The sequence below is a fragment of the Gadus macrocephalus genome, chromosome 1 (assembly GCF_031168955.1).
Source record: "Gadus macrocephalus chromosome 1, ASM3116895v1".
Classification (NCBI taxonomy): Eukaryota; Metazoa; Chordata; class Actinopteri; order Gadiformes; family Gadidae; genus Gadus; species Gadus macrocephalus.
In genome coordinates this window covers 13217190-13233067 of record NC_082382.1, presented here as the reverse complement: position 1 = coordinate 13233067, position 15878 = coordinate 13217190, and the positions used below count along the sequence as shown (strand labels likewise).

The 15878-nt window shown below is 42.8% G+C and overlaps 4 protein-coding genes across 6 annotated transcripts; 1 reads left to right on the top strand and 3 right to left on the bottom strand.

The window, feature by feature from the left end:
* The first annotated feature begins 366 nt into the window (after positions 1–366).
* si:ch211-150o23.3 (uncharacterized) lies at positions 367–5400 on the top strand. Of its 3 annotated transcripts, none has more exons than XM_060046536.1 (8): positions 367–750; positions 995–1033; positions 1135–1449; positions 2193–2501; positions 2926–3240; positions 3686–3835; positions 3954–4012; positions 4438–5400. In XM_060046536.1, the coding sequence occupies exons 1-7, from the start codon at positions 717–719 to the stop codon at positions 3995–3997; spliced, it is 1206 nt and encodes a 401-aa protein (XP_059902519.1). In that variant the 5' UTR covers positions 367–716; the 3' UTR covers positions 3998–4012; positions 4438–5400. The 3 variants fall into 3 exon arrangements, with proteins under 3 accessions (XP_059902519.1, XP_059902524.1, XP_059902512.1); XM_060046529.1 differs by having other exon boundaries at positions 368–750; positions 3954–4028; XM_060046541.1 differs by lacking the exon at positions 995–1033 and having other exon boundaries at positions 3954–4028.
* An 86-nt stretch (positions 5401–5486) lies between these two features.
* On the bottom strand, positions 5487–8205 carry emd (emerin). The gene is made up of 7 exons (XM_060046639.1): positions 7964–8205; positions 7773–7871; positions 7175–7209; positions 7056–7081; positions 6890–6943; positions 6754–6814; positions 5487–6261 (listed from the first exon to the last, which is right to left on the bottom strand). Exons 1-6 carry the CDS (start codon positions 8043–8045, stop codon positions 6757–6759), a joined length of 354 nt encoding a protein of 117 aa, XP_059902622.1. The 5' UTR covers positions 8046–8205; the 3' UTR covers positions 5487–6261; positions 6754–6756.
* A 189-nt stretch (positions 8206–8394) lies between these two features.
* Positions 8395–12165, bottom strand: LOC132453420 (uncharacterized). Its single transcript, XM_060046234.1, has 7 exons — positions 12147–12165; positions 11929–12015; positions 9613–11442; positions 9451–9517; positions 9292–9346; positions 9111–9182; positions 8395–8977 (listed from the first exon to the last, which is right to left on the bottom strand). Exons 3-7 carry the CDS (start codon positions 11285–11287, stop codon positions 8858–8860), a joined length of 1989 nt encoding a protein of 662 aa, XP_059902217.1. The 5' UTR covers positions 11288–11442; positions 11929–12015; positions 12147–12165; the 3' UTR covers positions 8395–8857.
* On the bottom strand, positions 12012–14654 carry dnase1l1l (deoxyribonuclease I-like 1-like). Its single transcript, XM_060046550.1, has 9 exons — positions 14507–14654; positions 14215–14361; positions 14008–14096; positions 13757–13843; positions 13544–13665; positions 13302–13414; positions 12984–13141; positions 12725–12821; positions 12012–12307 (listed from the first exon to the last, which is right to left on the bottom strand). Exons 1-9 carry the CDS (start codon positions 14555–14557, stop codon positions 12227–12229), a joined length of 945 nt encoding a protein of 314 aa, XP_059902533.1. The 5' UTR covers positions 14558–14654; the 3' UTR covers positions 12012–12226.
* Positions 14655–15878: the final 1224 nt, after the last annotated feature.

Sequence of the window (15878 nt, the reverse complement as noted above, 5' to 3'; positions counted from 1 at the left end):
CATTTTTAATGGTAGGCTATAACTTTCATGGAGGAGAGGCTGTAAAGTGTTACTAGTCATAGTAAGGGGAGAAATTAAAGAACATGATTCTGATCCACATGATTCTTGTCCTTGCGCATGTGGTGGACACCATTCATATGATCACTGTGTGGACAGCAGAGGGTTCAGTGTCCTGAAACCAACATTCTCTGACACGAGGCAGTATCGGAAGGGCAGGACCAGGGACATGGTCCACTGGACGCAGTTGGACCACGGGATATCTGCGGTATGAGTGACCCCTGTCTGTGACAAGGGGAACGGTTTTAACACGTCAGGGCAAAACGTTTGTCTATGACTGTGGTGACGTAAGCACGACATCCCCCCCCCCCCCCCCCCCCCCAAACACACACACACACACACACACACACACACACACACACGGTTTGTAGCAAATAACAACACAACATTCCTGTTCGACTTTAGCTCGTACTTTTCTCAAAACAACAAGTACACGTCCGTGAAGTCAGCTTTAATATCGTTTCACCGTCACGCCTTTCAGAATGCTATGAACCAGCTCGTCCGCTTTGATCCGTCCTGTGCTTGTTGCCAGCCTTGTCTGATAATTCAGTATAGCAGACAAGCTAATGTCGTGTGCGGAGAGAGCGAACCAACGCCTGCCTGCGTCCGCGTCGGTGTCGGCATCCTACCCACACCGACGTCTCATGGAAGGTTAGAAGATGCTCCGGATTTTCCAGCTCATCTTTTTACTAGGTAAGTAGCCAACGCGATTTCCTAAATAACCATGCTGCACATGGCTGGGTGATAAGGTAGCTAACGTCCTCAGTCGTTACGCATTTTGCGCATTCGTTACTTAAGTTAACTTCTGTCACCGCCTGTAGGATGTGCGACCCTTTGGGCCATTCGGTTTTTGACCTTGTGCTTGTGTATGACTCTTTATGTTTAATTTGTGTCACTACTAATTTTCATGTTTCAACCATTGAATCCACTCTCACAGGCAGTTTGCATGTTCAGCTGAATGGAGTTGGGGCTTTTGGTAAGAGTTGGACACAATCTTTGGGGGGAAAAAAAGACACCATAATTTCTCATGTTTTTACCTACTGCTTGAGTGTTAACTGCACATTTTAACCATAACAGATGGACCTCATATAAGGCTATTGGATGGAGACAACGAGTGCTCTGGGAGAGTCGAGGTACTTCGCCACAACCAGTGGGGGACGGTTTGCGACCATGGCTGGGACCTAAGGGAGGCTGATGTGGTGTGCCTGGATTTGGGCTGTGGCTTGGCCGAATCTGCCCTTCACGGGGCAGCATACGGGCAAGGCAGCGGGGAGATCTGGCTTCGTCATGTCCAGTGCTCGGGCCACGAGGCCAGCCTGATGCGCTGTGCCACTGTCCTCCACAGTGACCCCCACTGCACCCACCTGAACGACGCCGGTGTCAAATGCTCAGGTGAAAAGTACTTCTCTTCAAAAGCATCTGCTGGATGTCATTGATATCCAGCTAGGACTTCCTGTTCTTGATTTTGATTTCTGCTCATTGGAACGAAACATGCTGATCAACAAATATAACCTTCTCACAGAGGTGCAGAGCTGGATTTAAGTATTTGGGTGCAAGTCCAAGTCAAGTCTTAATAGTAAAGGTGGACACTGATACATCTGCAATGAGTGTTACAGATTCCCCCAAAAAAAAATTGATTACTTTAATTAATGTGAGACTACTTAGAAATGGATTGTTTAAATTGTTTTTAATTAGAATATAGGACAAGAATGGCCAATTTAATCCAGAAGATTAAGTCAGTAATGCAGAATAAAACCTACCCCATGGCCTGAAGTTATCTCTTCAGTCCCCAGTCTCAGTGGCTCTCCCCCAGCCAGACTAGCTTCTTACCAGACATCCTGTGTGAAATTAAATCAAAGATGAAAGACGCCGGAAAAGCACGAGCAGGGTTGTGGTTGCGAGATGCAGGCATACATTACAACCCTCATACAAAACGTTCCAAGTCACAAGTTTGAATATGATAACAGATTATGATTTGATTCAAATATATAGATAGGTTTAAAACTATTTGATGAGTAGCCTTATCGTTTGATGGACTAAGTGAGAAAGGTATTGCATATGTATCTCTATAGCTCAGATATTCACCCTCTGAGCGTGTGAGTCTTTGCTCAAACTTCTCCTCACATCCCCTCCAGGGACCCTGCTGATGCCGTCGCTGTCCCTGCTGTCCCCACACGCTGTGTTTGTTGCCGGCGAGGCCGTGCGCTTCAGCTGCACGGTGCTCCTGGGACACCACCTCAGCGACTTCCACCTGTACAAGCAGGGCGTGTCCACGCCACTGGTGACCCAGCGAGTGGACCAGAGCCAGACCCGCGTGGAGCTCACCCTGACTGACCTGGAGACCTTCCACCAGGGCAGCTACAGCTGTGTGTACCGGATCAGGGGCAGCTCCCCCTCCCAGCTCCTCGCCTCTCCCCCCAGCAACTCCATCAACATCACCGTGGGTAAGTCGTGCTGGCTGGTGTGTGTCCCCAGCCCTCCCCCTCGAAAGCTTGTTTAAGTCTGAAAGGATCAGGGCGCTTTTGGATGTGCAGAAAGAGATGTCATCGGTATATATCAACCTCTTTACAGTAAGATAACAAGGATACTAGATTTGACTCAACCACGCTGTAAGATTTATGTGGTCCAATTCCCCTGAGAAAAGAGCCGTCAATGTGCAGTACTGCAGATATCCATCTATGAAGATTTATAGCGCAGTCGGAGCCAACCTACAAATTACCTCCAACGTGGATTTATCGATCCAGAATGGCTCCTGTAAAACCGCCAAAACACAATGCTGAACTCTAGCTTTTCCAAAGTGTTGTGTACGGCCCTTAGTGTTCCCAGAAAACTGAAGTCTGTCTGTCTTCCTTTCTGGACGTTGCTTAGTGGAGCTGCTGACTCCCCAGCACTGGTACAACACGTCGACGGAGGCCCCCGTGGGCTCGGTGATCAAGGGCCAGGGCTTCAACATCACCTGCGTCACCAAGCAGCAGTACCCAGGGGCCTCCTTCCAGCTGCGCCTCAGCCGGTCCAACGGCACCGTGCGCCAGTCGCTGCCCGCGCTCACGCCCGCCGTCACCTTCACCTTCTCCAGCGCCCAGAGCTCCAACGAGGGCTACTACTACTGCCTGTACCGCGTCCAGCTGGGGGGCCGCACCTTCATATCCAGGGAGAGCCAGCCCCTGCCCATAGCCGTCAGAGGTAAGTGAGGGCCACAGGTCCGGGGAGGGGTTCTAGGTTGTGTGATGGATTGAGAGGGGAGCTATGGATGGTGTTTCTGGGTTTGATTCAGAGAAAAAAACGGATTGACCAGCTTTACATAAAAACACCAGATGTTTTTATTACACAAAATTGTTGACTATATGTTAGTTCTTGTGGTTAACCTTGTCTGTAAGAAAAAAAAGAATGCCTCAAAGCGGTCATGTCAAGGGTCACCCCTTTTGCGCTGTTGGTTGAAAGACGACGGCACACTTTAAAACATGCATAAACTGTGGTTCTTTGGCTAGAGGGACACACTTATATACAGGGGAGCTTGATTTAAAACCAGTCAATTTTAAGGCACAGGCTTGTTTTTAACACTAATCAGTGTTGTCACCAATCATGTATTTGTTAATAGCTTGGTTATGTGTTGGCTTGTCCTTCCCAGATCCTGACCCAGTGCTGAGTCCTATGGTAATCAGTTGGTTGGTGTCGGGCCTGACGTTTGTCGTGGCGCTCATCATTATCATCATCGTGGCCAAGGTCCTATGCCAAAGGGAGGAGAAGCCGTCTGAGCTGGAGAGGGAGACGAGGACCTGTGAGTTGTTTTGGAAGCTAATCTACTCTTCATCCTGTCAATCTAATGTAGAGTTGAGGTTAATCTATCGATTGAACTGTGAGTTCAGGAATGTGTTCTTTATCTGTTTCTCCTGCAGGTGTGGACAACACTTATGTTGCCTTATCAATCAACAAGATATGACGAGCATTGCAAAGGGTGAATACATCCTAAGGTATAGGATATATCAATACATTGATTCATTTTTCGGTTTTTATACCACCAAAATGTAGTTGTAATTTGAGGCATGCTGCATTTTGTAAGTTTTCGTCAGCTAAACATGAGAATAGATTTATTATTTTTAATACATTTTGCGCTTTGAATTATGTTGAATCGTTAATTAAAATTAGTTCAGTGCCAGCATTATATGGTCAGCCAAAGTTATTTTAAAATAGTGACTGCAACTATTTTTTGTGGCTATGTGTTAAGCTATGATGCTAGCAATATGCATTTTGTGTTTGCCGTTCCTGTTCCACGCATTTGTATCATTTATTTGTATCAATTTTCAAACAGTTTAGGAAAACCAGGTGGAATGAGGATATTATGGCATACTATTGGTCAATAATTTCCCCCATTTTTTTCAGTCTGGCAAGACCTTGGAGCTGGCGAATGGCTCTGATGGATCCTTAGTTAAACAGAACATTTGCATTGTACTCCAGTGGTCGACTGGCATTTTGATGATGGCAAAGGCTTTGATGTTGTAGCTTCAAAGTTGAGCCCCCTTGTGGAATGGCTGCTGGGAAGTGTGCGGTTATTGATGAGGCCAGAGCAAACTCCAAAGAGCTGCACAGCGATAGGTATACCCCGCTCAACCCCCACACCCCCTCTTTAAAATACTAAAAGCAGTTTGAGGACGTGAAGTAAGACCAGATGTACCGTCATGCTGAACACTAACCACAACTATGTTAAACAAACAACACATAACCTTTGTGCCAATGGGGATGAATTGGAAAGGACAGCGGGTGTGGTGGCAGTTTCACTGTAGTATGTTCAGACCTCTTGTATTAAATCATGGATATAGAAGACCTACCAAGGATGCAAGGAATTTAGAAATGAAGTCCACAGTGAACTCGTACTAGACTTCAGATTCACTCAGGCTATTGCTGTAATCCCATGTTTAAATGTGCAGAATGGTAATAGCGACTTGAATGAACCTGCAAAGAATGTGTTCCTCAGGTGTCCATGTGTAGTTTGTATGTACACAGGGTGTCAACGTTTTATTTATTTTTACTAAGTAACACTAACAAGCTCCACTACGCCCATGTCTTATCTCCTACAGATAAATGATCCTTAAAGGATTAGACGTTTTCTAGTTTAAGTAGTGAGACGACCCCTATTATTCTAGTCCTTTAGCAATAAGTGTGTAAATAAACAGTATCGTCAACTGTACCGCTCCGTGTATTGGGAGCCACTGGTGTTAAACAGGTTTTATATTTCAGAGATACAGGTTTGACTGTTAAATCCGCCGATAATGCTGTATTGTATATTTCATTTTGGCAACTAAGGTGGCAACTGAGCAAGCTGAATATTAAATGAAGTACGCTATTGTTTGCCCTTCGTAGTAGGTTTTTTCCACATTTGATTTGGTATTAAGGTGATGGAATTGTTTTTTTAACTTAAAATGACAACTGCATTTTATAGGGTTGATCAAATTTATTTTAAATAATGTAAAGTATTATATGCAGTGAATAACAACAATGGTCAGGAAATACAACATGGAATTGGCAACGCAGTACAAATGCTAATTTCGGAAGGAAGTGACAGGCTCTCTTATATAAGTGTCAAATGTAACAGATTCTGCCACCAGAAGCTTCTACTAAATGTTTCTAATGCCTTCTAAAACGCTTTATTTATTTATTCAACAAATCCCCAACTAAATGCTAACATTTCAGCAGTCATACAATACAATTTCTGTTCTTGACAGTTCGGTCATTTATGTACATAGATGGAAACAACACGACTGATCTAAATATTTTGTTCTTGCCACGGCCCCAGGGTTAATCAATATGGACTGAAGAAACTGTACATAAATAATAAAGCAAATCTGTGCTTTATACTATAGTGTTGCTTTGGAAAAATTGTTTTTAGACTGGCAAAGTACATATTCCTCGTTTAGAGGGATTGGATTTATTCCATACTTTTGAAAAAGTATTAAAAAGGTGAATGAAACACTGCATTCCCCATTAAAATCCAGAGGGAATTTACTTAAGTTGTTTAAAAGGCTCACTGTGTGTGGACTCCATGTTGCAAATCACAAAGTACAGAAACACTGCAACAATCAGAAAGACCAGAAACTGTACCCAAAGTGGAATGAGGCGATGAGACTTCTCCTCCGGAACGGGCACACTACATTTCACTGGGGTGGCGTTTGAGTAGGACGCAGTGCTGTAAGTCAAAGGTGTGTCGTAGTGCCTAAAAAACAATTATTATATTTTACCTCAAAGCATTATAAAAAGGATTTCTGAAGAACTTTTCAGTGTAAAACAGTGCGCATGTGCACGGGTTGGCAGACAAACATGTACATGGCTTCTACTGTGTTCATTAAAGCAGTCAGAACTCATTGCTACAATGGACTGACATTCCACAACATTTGCTAATGCATCTTTGTTCGGTGCCTTTGTGAAATGAGAATGGGAAGATTTGTTTACATACATGAGGACTCTAGGTACATTGAAGTGATTAACAATGATGACTATTGCAACAAGATTGTGCCCATTTTTAAAGATCCTTTAAGACCACAGCAGCAGTCTTCAGCACCAATCAATTATGACTTAATGCCAAACCCATTCTGATACTTTTGGTTGCTTCATTGGTGAATGCCACAATCCCAAAAAAAATATGTAGGACTTGTCCTTTGAAGAGACAAACCTAAAAGTAAATTCAAATGGAAAATTAGTTAGTACTTACTTGTCAACATCTGGACTCCTGAAGACCTCAGACCTTGATCGTAAGTAGGGATTTCTAAAAGGGGAATAAAAAAATAGTTTTTGTTGTGTTCTGTGAAATATGAAGAAATGCAGTACACTGATAACTTACGCATCCTGAAGGTTCCTTTGAGCGTACTCCTGGCCTGAATGAGAGTATTGTTCCCTGATTGGAAATGACATGTTATCTTTAAGAGTTCAGATAAGCATGTTTCAGTTGCCGTTATAGTAAGTAAATGTGAGGTTATAGAATAATTTGATGTAATTTTGAATCTTACCTGTCTCCATAGCCTTCACTCATAGACTGAAGAAAATAAAACAGGGCGTAAAGGAACAATTGATACATGATGTATTTTAGATACATATGATAAAGTCGATCATGTTTTAGGATACTTACAGGTGACCTATAGCTCAAATAGGTAACTTCTTCCTCTGAAATTAGAACAACAAAAATAGATAAGATCCGATCGTTTTTTCTTGTAATGCCTTGCTCTGAAGAGTTATTACTGTGGAATAACTTCCAAAGACCTAACATTTAGGAAGTGATCAAGCCAGCCAGGTGTAGACAATGAGGTAGAATGAGGATGTTTGAATATGACAATATTCCCCACGGGAGTCCTCCTCTGTGCGCCCCTGTTAGTTTGTCCACCCAGGGTGAAACCCATGTTGAAATTGAAAGACTGTGACAATGTTTTCCCAACACTAAACTTTTTTACGCTAATAATGAGACCTCTATTCACCATGATACCTAAAAACCATGGGGGGTTAGGTATCATGGTGAATATAGGTCGCATTATTAACATACTTTTCTCATAACGAGCATCAAATAGGAGCCGGGGAATGTTGGTTAATGTTTACACAAACTGTTTTTTTATGGATTAATCTCGGATAAACTCCGAACTCAGGAAGCTGGTGAAACATAACGCTTGCTATCTACCTTGTATGTACATGGAGATATTGCCATATGGACATGGGTCTAGGAGTAACTTTCTTACCCTCTTCTCTGTAGAAGGTTTTGTCGGAGGATGGTTTTGCCTTTCCCTTATTACCCATGGCCTGTTGTATCTTCTTTTCGTACAGCGATCTGGTTGAATCTATTGTTAGGCGAAACAAAACAAATCAATTCCAATACTAATAAACCACTCCATAACGTAAACTCCATATCAACATTAGGGATTGTACTGACCCACAATCGGTCCGTGCTTTATTCCATATTCATCAAGAAGTGCGCTTATTTCTTGGTCGGATTTGTTGCTCAGCGTGGACATGGTGTTGTTTTGAGTTCCTTAAACAGGCTAACTTTGGTCAAACAGCGCGTGAAATGTACACAAACTACGATATTATACAGCCACAATCTACTAAGACGAAACCAACTATTTTGGTGCCTAACTATGAAATATAGAGTATGTTTGTTTCACTCGATGGACAAGGGCAGTTCCCGCTTTGGTTCCCTAATCCAAATAAGTAACTCCACCCATCTTGGCAACGGCTGTTAAAAGTACACCAAACGCGCGCACCCAGGCGCCACAGATGACTCACACGCGGCAGTTCCGTTTCCTTTTGGCGGTGATGGTTTTCGTTTTGAAGCTTGAGCAGCGATGCAGGGGCGCCGCCCATGGCCATAGTTTGTCCTGGATCTTTTTTTTTGTTGACAAAATAGCTCCGGAACTATTCATTTGTCTTATATCTTGCATTGTATCCCTCGATCTTTAAAAAAATAATAATAAGAAAATTATCTTGATCAAGGAACAAAACTATGGATCCTCCTGTGTGTGTGCGTGTGTGCGCGTGTGCGCGTGTGTGCGTGTGTGTGTGTGTGTGTGTGTGTGTGAGAAATTATTTAATTTCAACAGCTACAAGCGTCGAGTCCTCAACTGTAAGTTGAAAAGCTAATATACGTAAGGTTCCACTAATTGTATTGTTTGCAAATTATAAACCAGGCCACATGGCCTCCGTCTTGAATCCCTCTAAACTGTCATTCACAGATTTACATTTCTTTGTGAAATACAAATTTATTAATGGAATTTACTTTGGACAAGCCATCAAGCAATGCTTCACATGAATAAAGAAGGTAGGCATATTATCCCTTGAAAAGAGGGAGTCCAAGGAAGTCAGTCTCATCCATAGTCCACCAGAACACCAGCAGGCCAGTCCCCATCACCAGGAACATCTTGAGGATGGATTTCAGCAACCCAAGACCCTACGAGGTTAATGAAAGATATATCTTCATAGGCGAAGCCAATCAAATGTTACATCTATTTGATTGATTCTTTATGTAGTTCTTTGTACTTTACCACAAATCAACTCAATTTAAGAACTTTTAAAGCACTTACAGTCTCTGGTACCACATCGCGGTTGAGTTGTAGATTGGAGTTCAATGTGGGTGTATCATTTTCTCTCTTCCCCTAAAAACATAGAATTGCTGTACTGTTTGCATGTGCATAATATGCATTCTGAGGACGCAGATGTTCAAATTGTGCTTGACAACCTTTCAGGTAATAATAGTCCTCTTACGTTGTATTCAGGGATCATCTCTTCCTCTGCCTCAGTAGAACTGTCCAATAAATCCCTGCCATTACCGAAAAGTTGGTAGACATTATTTCAGATTGACATGTGGCAGTCGGTTTGACCATCATGAGCCATTTTTGCATAAGAGAAATGAATGACACTTACGCCTCACTATCATAGTGAAAGACTTGAGGCAACAGATCCATGCAAAAGTGTACTTTTGTCTTCCTGCCTACACAGCGATCAAAACACGACCAAATTAAAATCCAAGGTTAACTTATTATCTTGGTGTTTAGGTCCTTATTTAAAGACTGTCTACATGCTCACCTTCTTGATCCATTTCCCCATCGCTTTCATTGTAAAACTTGTAGAAAGCCTGGATTCTCTCCTGTTCGTCTTCCCAATTCCTGCTGTCTTCATACTCGTCTCCATCATATCCGAGCTCAGCAATTCCCGAAGCCTCGTCCTCATGGGTGAAGAAGAAACCGTCATCCACAGATCCCTGATTGGACAACAAGGTGCTGGGGCGTATGTCACCCTGAACGTCTGTGTTGAAGGGGTCTTTTGAGGCCACCTTGGCAGGCTCTGCAGTTTCAAGTGAAGACTGTGAGTTCTGCTTGCCTCTGTCTTCTGTGTTTAGCATGGACTCTTGAGAGAACCCAGGCATTTTTGCCCACATGTTGTCCTCACCACCAGTCGGTGACTCCCATGTGGTGTCGATCTTTGTCAGAGATGAGTCTTCAGAGACTGTCCTCATCTCGACATGGTGTTTCTGTAATGGCGGTGGACTGAGTGCAGGAGCTGACTCATGCTGACTTAAATCATCTCTTTTGCATTCCCCATCAGTCTTGTTAGCTTGGATATCATCACTGTTGCTGATGATGTGTATTATTGGTGGTCTTGCGTCAAAAATGGACTCTGTGGCACATGTATGGTCGTAGAAATGATGAAGATCTTTATCTGATGGAGAGCATGTGTTGGTTGCTCCAATTAGCTCTGCCTCATCTTGGGTATGATCTGCATTCTCTGGACACTTACCTATCTCCTCTCCAACATCAATCCAACATGACAGCACAGTTCTTTGTGCATATGGAAGGGTTTTTGATTTGCATTTGTCGTCCGTTGCCCCAGCTGTGAAAGCCCTGCACTTTGCTTCTACAACTGTTTCGGTCCATCCAGAACCCAAATCCCGGTCTTCTTTATTGTCAATATTTCCTGTACCTAACAGTGTGGGCTCTGTCTCTCTATCAAGATGAGATGTCTCACTCGAGGCAGAAAGCACTGCATCCAGATTGCCTTTGCTTTCTTCATCTGCGGCCTCGTCTTTCCCCCAAGAAGAGATGTCTGGGGGGAACACGGCAAAGGTCGCCCCAGCCCGTTGGTGGTCATCCCCAGTGAATTCCTTCCCTTTTTCAGTAGAGCCCTCCACCGTGTCCTCTCCAGACACGAGCTCCCCCAGACTTTGCACTAGGTCTCGTATAGGAAAATTAAGAACGTCCTCATCTCCGCACGGGCCTCCATCCTCTCGAGGAGACAGCATGGTGAGGAAGTTAGCTTTCTTCTCCTCCTTCTCTTTGTCTTTGTACATCAACTCATCCGACTCTGCACCCCTCTCGTTGGCGCTCTCTCGCTCTTCCTCCGGAAGAAAATCACCTTGTGTGTTCATCCAACTTTCATCTTGAGGTCCTTTCTGAAAATAGCCCATGTCCTCATCACTTTCGCTCCAACCTAGTTCCGCCTCATTCCTTACTTTGCTTCCGTCTGGGGCCAGAGGTTCTCCTGTAAAGGCCCTGTCCTCTTTATAGCCGTCCCAGAGCTTGTGGCTACGGCACATCGATGCCAGCCGCTCCTCTGGTTCCTCTGCCTCCTGTTCCTCGGCTGTCTTGCAGAGTTTTTTACCTGCGCTTTCAGCATCCTCTTGCAGGACCTCAGGGACAGCGGGCCGTCTGCTCTCAGGGACTTCTTTATCCTTCCAGTCTCCTTTGTCATCATATTCAGACATGTTTATACCTTTTGTTTCCTGTGAGTAAGCACCCGTTTGTTCTGCTAAGTGTTTGCTGATGCAGAGCCTCGTCTACCGCAGTTTGGACTGGAGGATTCTCCTCTGAGGTATCTGTCCTGAATTGTTCTTCGATTGCAGGAACTCAAAGTCCAATTCTACAATGGAGGGAAGAGCTGTTTCTGTTACAACGTAATTTAAATGTCCCAAAAATATATTGAGTTGTTAATAAAAAGCATATTATGCATTTTATTACAGTCGTTCTTACTGGTCATCGTCCATTATTTTCTTCAATATTTGAAGAGTGATATTTTAAAGTCAAAAGTAGTAAAGTACATTCAAGACTGAAATGGAGGCATGTGGAATTAAATCATGTTTTTTTTTAAAAGGATAGGATATTTCTAATGCGCAGAGTGAACCCAGCAAAGTGGAGGTAATGCCACTTCTGTTGCTAATTCAAGTCACTTCCTGTCGAAACAAACCCAAGTATAAACTTGCACTTTAGATGAGAAAGAATGGCTGAGAAAATAACCAACCAACCAACAATCATCAACAAGTAGAAAAAGACAAACATAGGACTGTAGTATCATAATTGGAAATGCACTTATATAAAAGTGGAGTCGTAAAAGTTCCTTTGTCTTTACCTTGAGCCGTGTCACAGAGTATCGTCAGCTTTCATGTGGTGAGGTTTCAGATGCACAACATAAACTCCCGCACTCACTTCCGCCACACTGTAACAAGTGATGTTTATTTGCCTCTGAGTACAACCGACTGTTACCATTCCATCATTATGTTGCTGTTGTTGGCATGGCCACTATATTTAAGAACAAATATTTCAAATAAATTGATCAAATATGTATACTAAATGTGTTCATCCAGTAAAACAGAAGGGGTCGAGTGGAAAGGGAGAGCTGGCTGCTGAGGATGATTGTCCTGTCTGGTCTATAATTCATTACGCAGCCTGTAGCGGTGGTTGGGTTTCAGGTCCACCTCAACCGGGAAGTGATCACTGACCTCCAGAGCCTTCAAACCAATCAAAAGAAAATGGTGTCATTGTTTACATTCAAAAGAAGGGCTCTAGACTCTCATCCCACCAAAAAACAAACACACACACACACACACACACACACACACACACACACACACACACACACACACACACACACACACACACACACACACACACACACACACACACACACACATTGTACCTCCCCAAAACACACACGCACACAAACACTGAATTTCCCCCAAAGAAAACATTAAACGGACCTCCCTAAACCACTCACGCACATACCTTTCCCTCCCTGTTAACAACTTTGCTTCTTTAACCTGTGTGTGTGTGTGTGTGTGTGTGTGTGTGTGTGTGTGTGTGTGTGTGTGTGTGTGTGTGTGTGTGTGTGTGTGTGTGTGTGTGTTAAATGAAAGAAGTTGAACTACCTCCTCCTCGCTCAGGTGGAACTCCTTTTTAAAGTTGAAAGGTTGAGCTGAGCCCGGGACAATGCCATGGAGGATCTCGCGTCCATGGACAACAATCCTGTCGGGAATTAAAATGGACATACTTATTTTCGTCCTAGTCTGAGATACTCCAAAAAGTTATGGTGTCTCAAAAGACACAAATTCTACTTTTCTTCAACCGCCACTTATTCTATTTTAATAATAATATTGAACATGTTCGTTGAAGCTTAGCAGCGCTCACCTGTCGTAAGCACAGTGTGTCCTCTCCCTAACGGTGGTGTCCTGCTCGTCTCCGATCAGCCAGCTGAACTTGGGGTTGCTCCGCAGGCGCACCGCTCTCCAGCCCTTGATGGTGATATAGCTGCATCCGGCGTTAAGGTCTCCTAGGATCACAACATTCTGGGGCAAAATAAACAGGAAATAGAGGGGAAATGACAGCCGATTAACTCCCAGTCGTAATCAGACTGGAACGGCCATTTAGGGAAAACAAATTTGAAAGACATTTTTTCTTTTTATAAAAATGATTTAAATGATTTAAAAAAGGTTTGCCTGAACTCACATCCATCTTCCACTTCTTGTAGATGTCCTTGAAGACAGTATACAGTTCATCTATCTCCTTCATGGCTGTTTTGGGGCTGGTGTGCTGACCAATCAGGATGAAATCCTTCACCACTAAGAAGGGAGTCATGATCAGTGCCTCACATCTCACACACCCCACCAAAACAATACAACATGTTTTTCCTACTTCCTACTAGTTCGATTTCCCCAAGCATTCTGAAGAATTTTGAAAGGTCCTCTTACGCGTTGCAGGGGAGTGAAAGCGAACAATGAAAGGTTCTCTGGAGAAAACGTCTGTGTCGTTTGTGCCCTCTGCCTCCGTTTTGTGGTACTGATGATGGTCCTTCACCTGCAGCACGTTGTCTCTGAAGAGCGTTACAAACAACAGCAAGACGGCATGAGGTCTTTCAGTTGAAGAAGGGCTTCAGTCGTATCTGATGCGATGCAGGAGGCTACCTGTAAATGTAAACGTATTGCTCCTTGTATGTCTTCCTCCCCAGCCTCTTGCTCTCAATGTAGGCATAGGAATTGGATTTATCGAACCTGAAAACAGACAATCCGTTTAAAGTAACTCATATTGGCGGAGGGAGGATGGACAAGGGCTAGAATATCAATGACAAAGATGAGCCAATAACAGTATCTCTACCAGGTCCTTTGACACTGGAGCAACCTCTACACTTTAATGTAGAACAGATGTAATGTTGGACCTGTTGAGATCCTTGACCAGCTGGGGTATGGCTCCTCCTTTAGAGTCTCTGACCTCCTGAATCAGACACAGGTCACACCTGGCAAGGATCTTCAAAGGAAGAAAAAGATTAAACAACATTCCCATTCACCATAAAACCTTTTAAATGAATATATTCCTTTAATGTAGATTTCTCTTGGGAAATCTGAATTATGTATATAAACCCTACCTTTATTAAAAGTCCCATGACCTTTTTGTTGCTGGCCTTGGCTTCCCCAAAGCTCTGAACGTTGAAGGCACACATTTTTAGGGAAGCTGCAACGTTCAACATGCACACCCCCAGGCAACAAAGCAGGAGGATTTGGCACTTCATTGTCTATAGTGGGAAAATACGGAAAACAAGAAACAATCATAATCCGCTTATCACCCATAACACTGTTTTCATATTGGGTAATATAATGCTGCCATCTACACGTAGTTACTTTATTAATAAGTCTCAAATTAGACCGGCATTCCCCTACCTTTGATGCCAGGGTCCCAGGGAGATTGACGTGAAAGCGGGTTGGATCCATCCCTTGAACGCGCTTTCATGTATTTGGGGAACATACAGGTAAGTACTGTGGGAAAGACAGAGGTCAAACGTCGCAGAGTGGATATGCTGTGTCAGTATTCATCTATAATGGGGATTTATCTGGAACTGTTAAAAAAACAAACACTGAATACAATGGCAATAGCAGGAATACAATGGCAATGGCTTCAGGCCTGTGTCGGAAGGTTCAGTTTGAGTGTGTTTGGACTCTAGATCCAGCTAAAGATGGTAGAACATGAAAACCGTGCCTTTTATTTTTAACTTCATTGTTTAATTCAAAGGATAGTTAAATAAAAGGAAATGCTAATAAATGAGGCAGATCAACGTAAGAGTTGTGCCTTTAGTGTATATTTGTGTGTCATTAACTATTATCCAATATGTTATTGCAGTCATCTACCTTTGGCCCTAACCAAACTTGTGGGTTACCGACCGTGGAGTCGGTTAATTGAAAAGATGTAGGGTGGTCCTTTTTTTTTCTTTTGCAAAACGTTATGAAATTAAAAAGGATCTGTAAGTATTACATTTCATAATATTATATAGCATGTTTCACAAATCGCAAGTAAAAATTTGTTCAACACAAAAGTTATATGCAATCCTTTATTCTTTGTCCTTAAAATTTGAGTTTCTTCATGCTCCACTGGTAAGTAGTGAACTTTTAAAATGGGTACAATTCTTTTTAGTTATTGTTCAACAAAATTTGTGAAACATAATTTATGAATATAACATTAAATATACACAGAATTTATGAGTATTATCTCTTTTTGTAAAATAGCATTTGTGATTTCCTTGTCACTCAGAGGGACATTTTGCTTAGCTTGCCTGTGAGGAGTGTTGTTTCTTATTCCTTTTGCTGTACTAAAATATATATTTAGAAATGTTTTGATATGATTTTCGTGTTTTCGCTCAAATTGGCTATGTGTTCTATTGGCAAAGCTCATAGGTCATTGACAACAGACAAATGTATCTGCCTGGTTCAACAGCTATAATGGTATGCAGCTCAATTATATCAGCTGTCCACCAAATGTCAATACAATTTATTTAATGGATAATCTAAGTTTGTGAAACAAAGGCTAGCATTATTGCTAAAGGTTCTCACACTGACACTGCACCAAGGTCATGGTCGAGCAACTGTGACGTTCACTGTGACGCTCACTGCTGGACCTGATCTGACCCATGGCGCCGATTTGCTTAGTGATCTTTTGTCACATCAAAGGTCTTTTGAGTGTGTCTTTAGACCAGGATGTCCACCTGCCCTGCTAATAAGGGCCTATTTCCCTTTTTGGTTTCTAAGTTATTTCATGGAA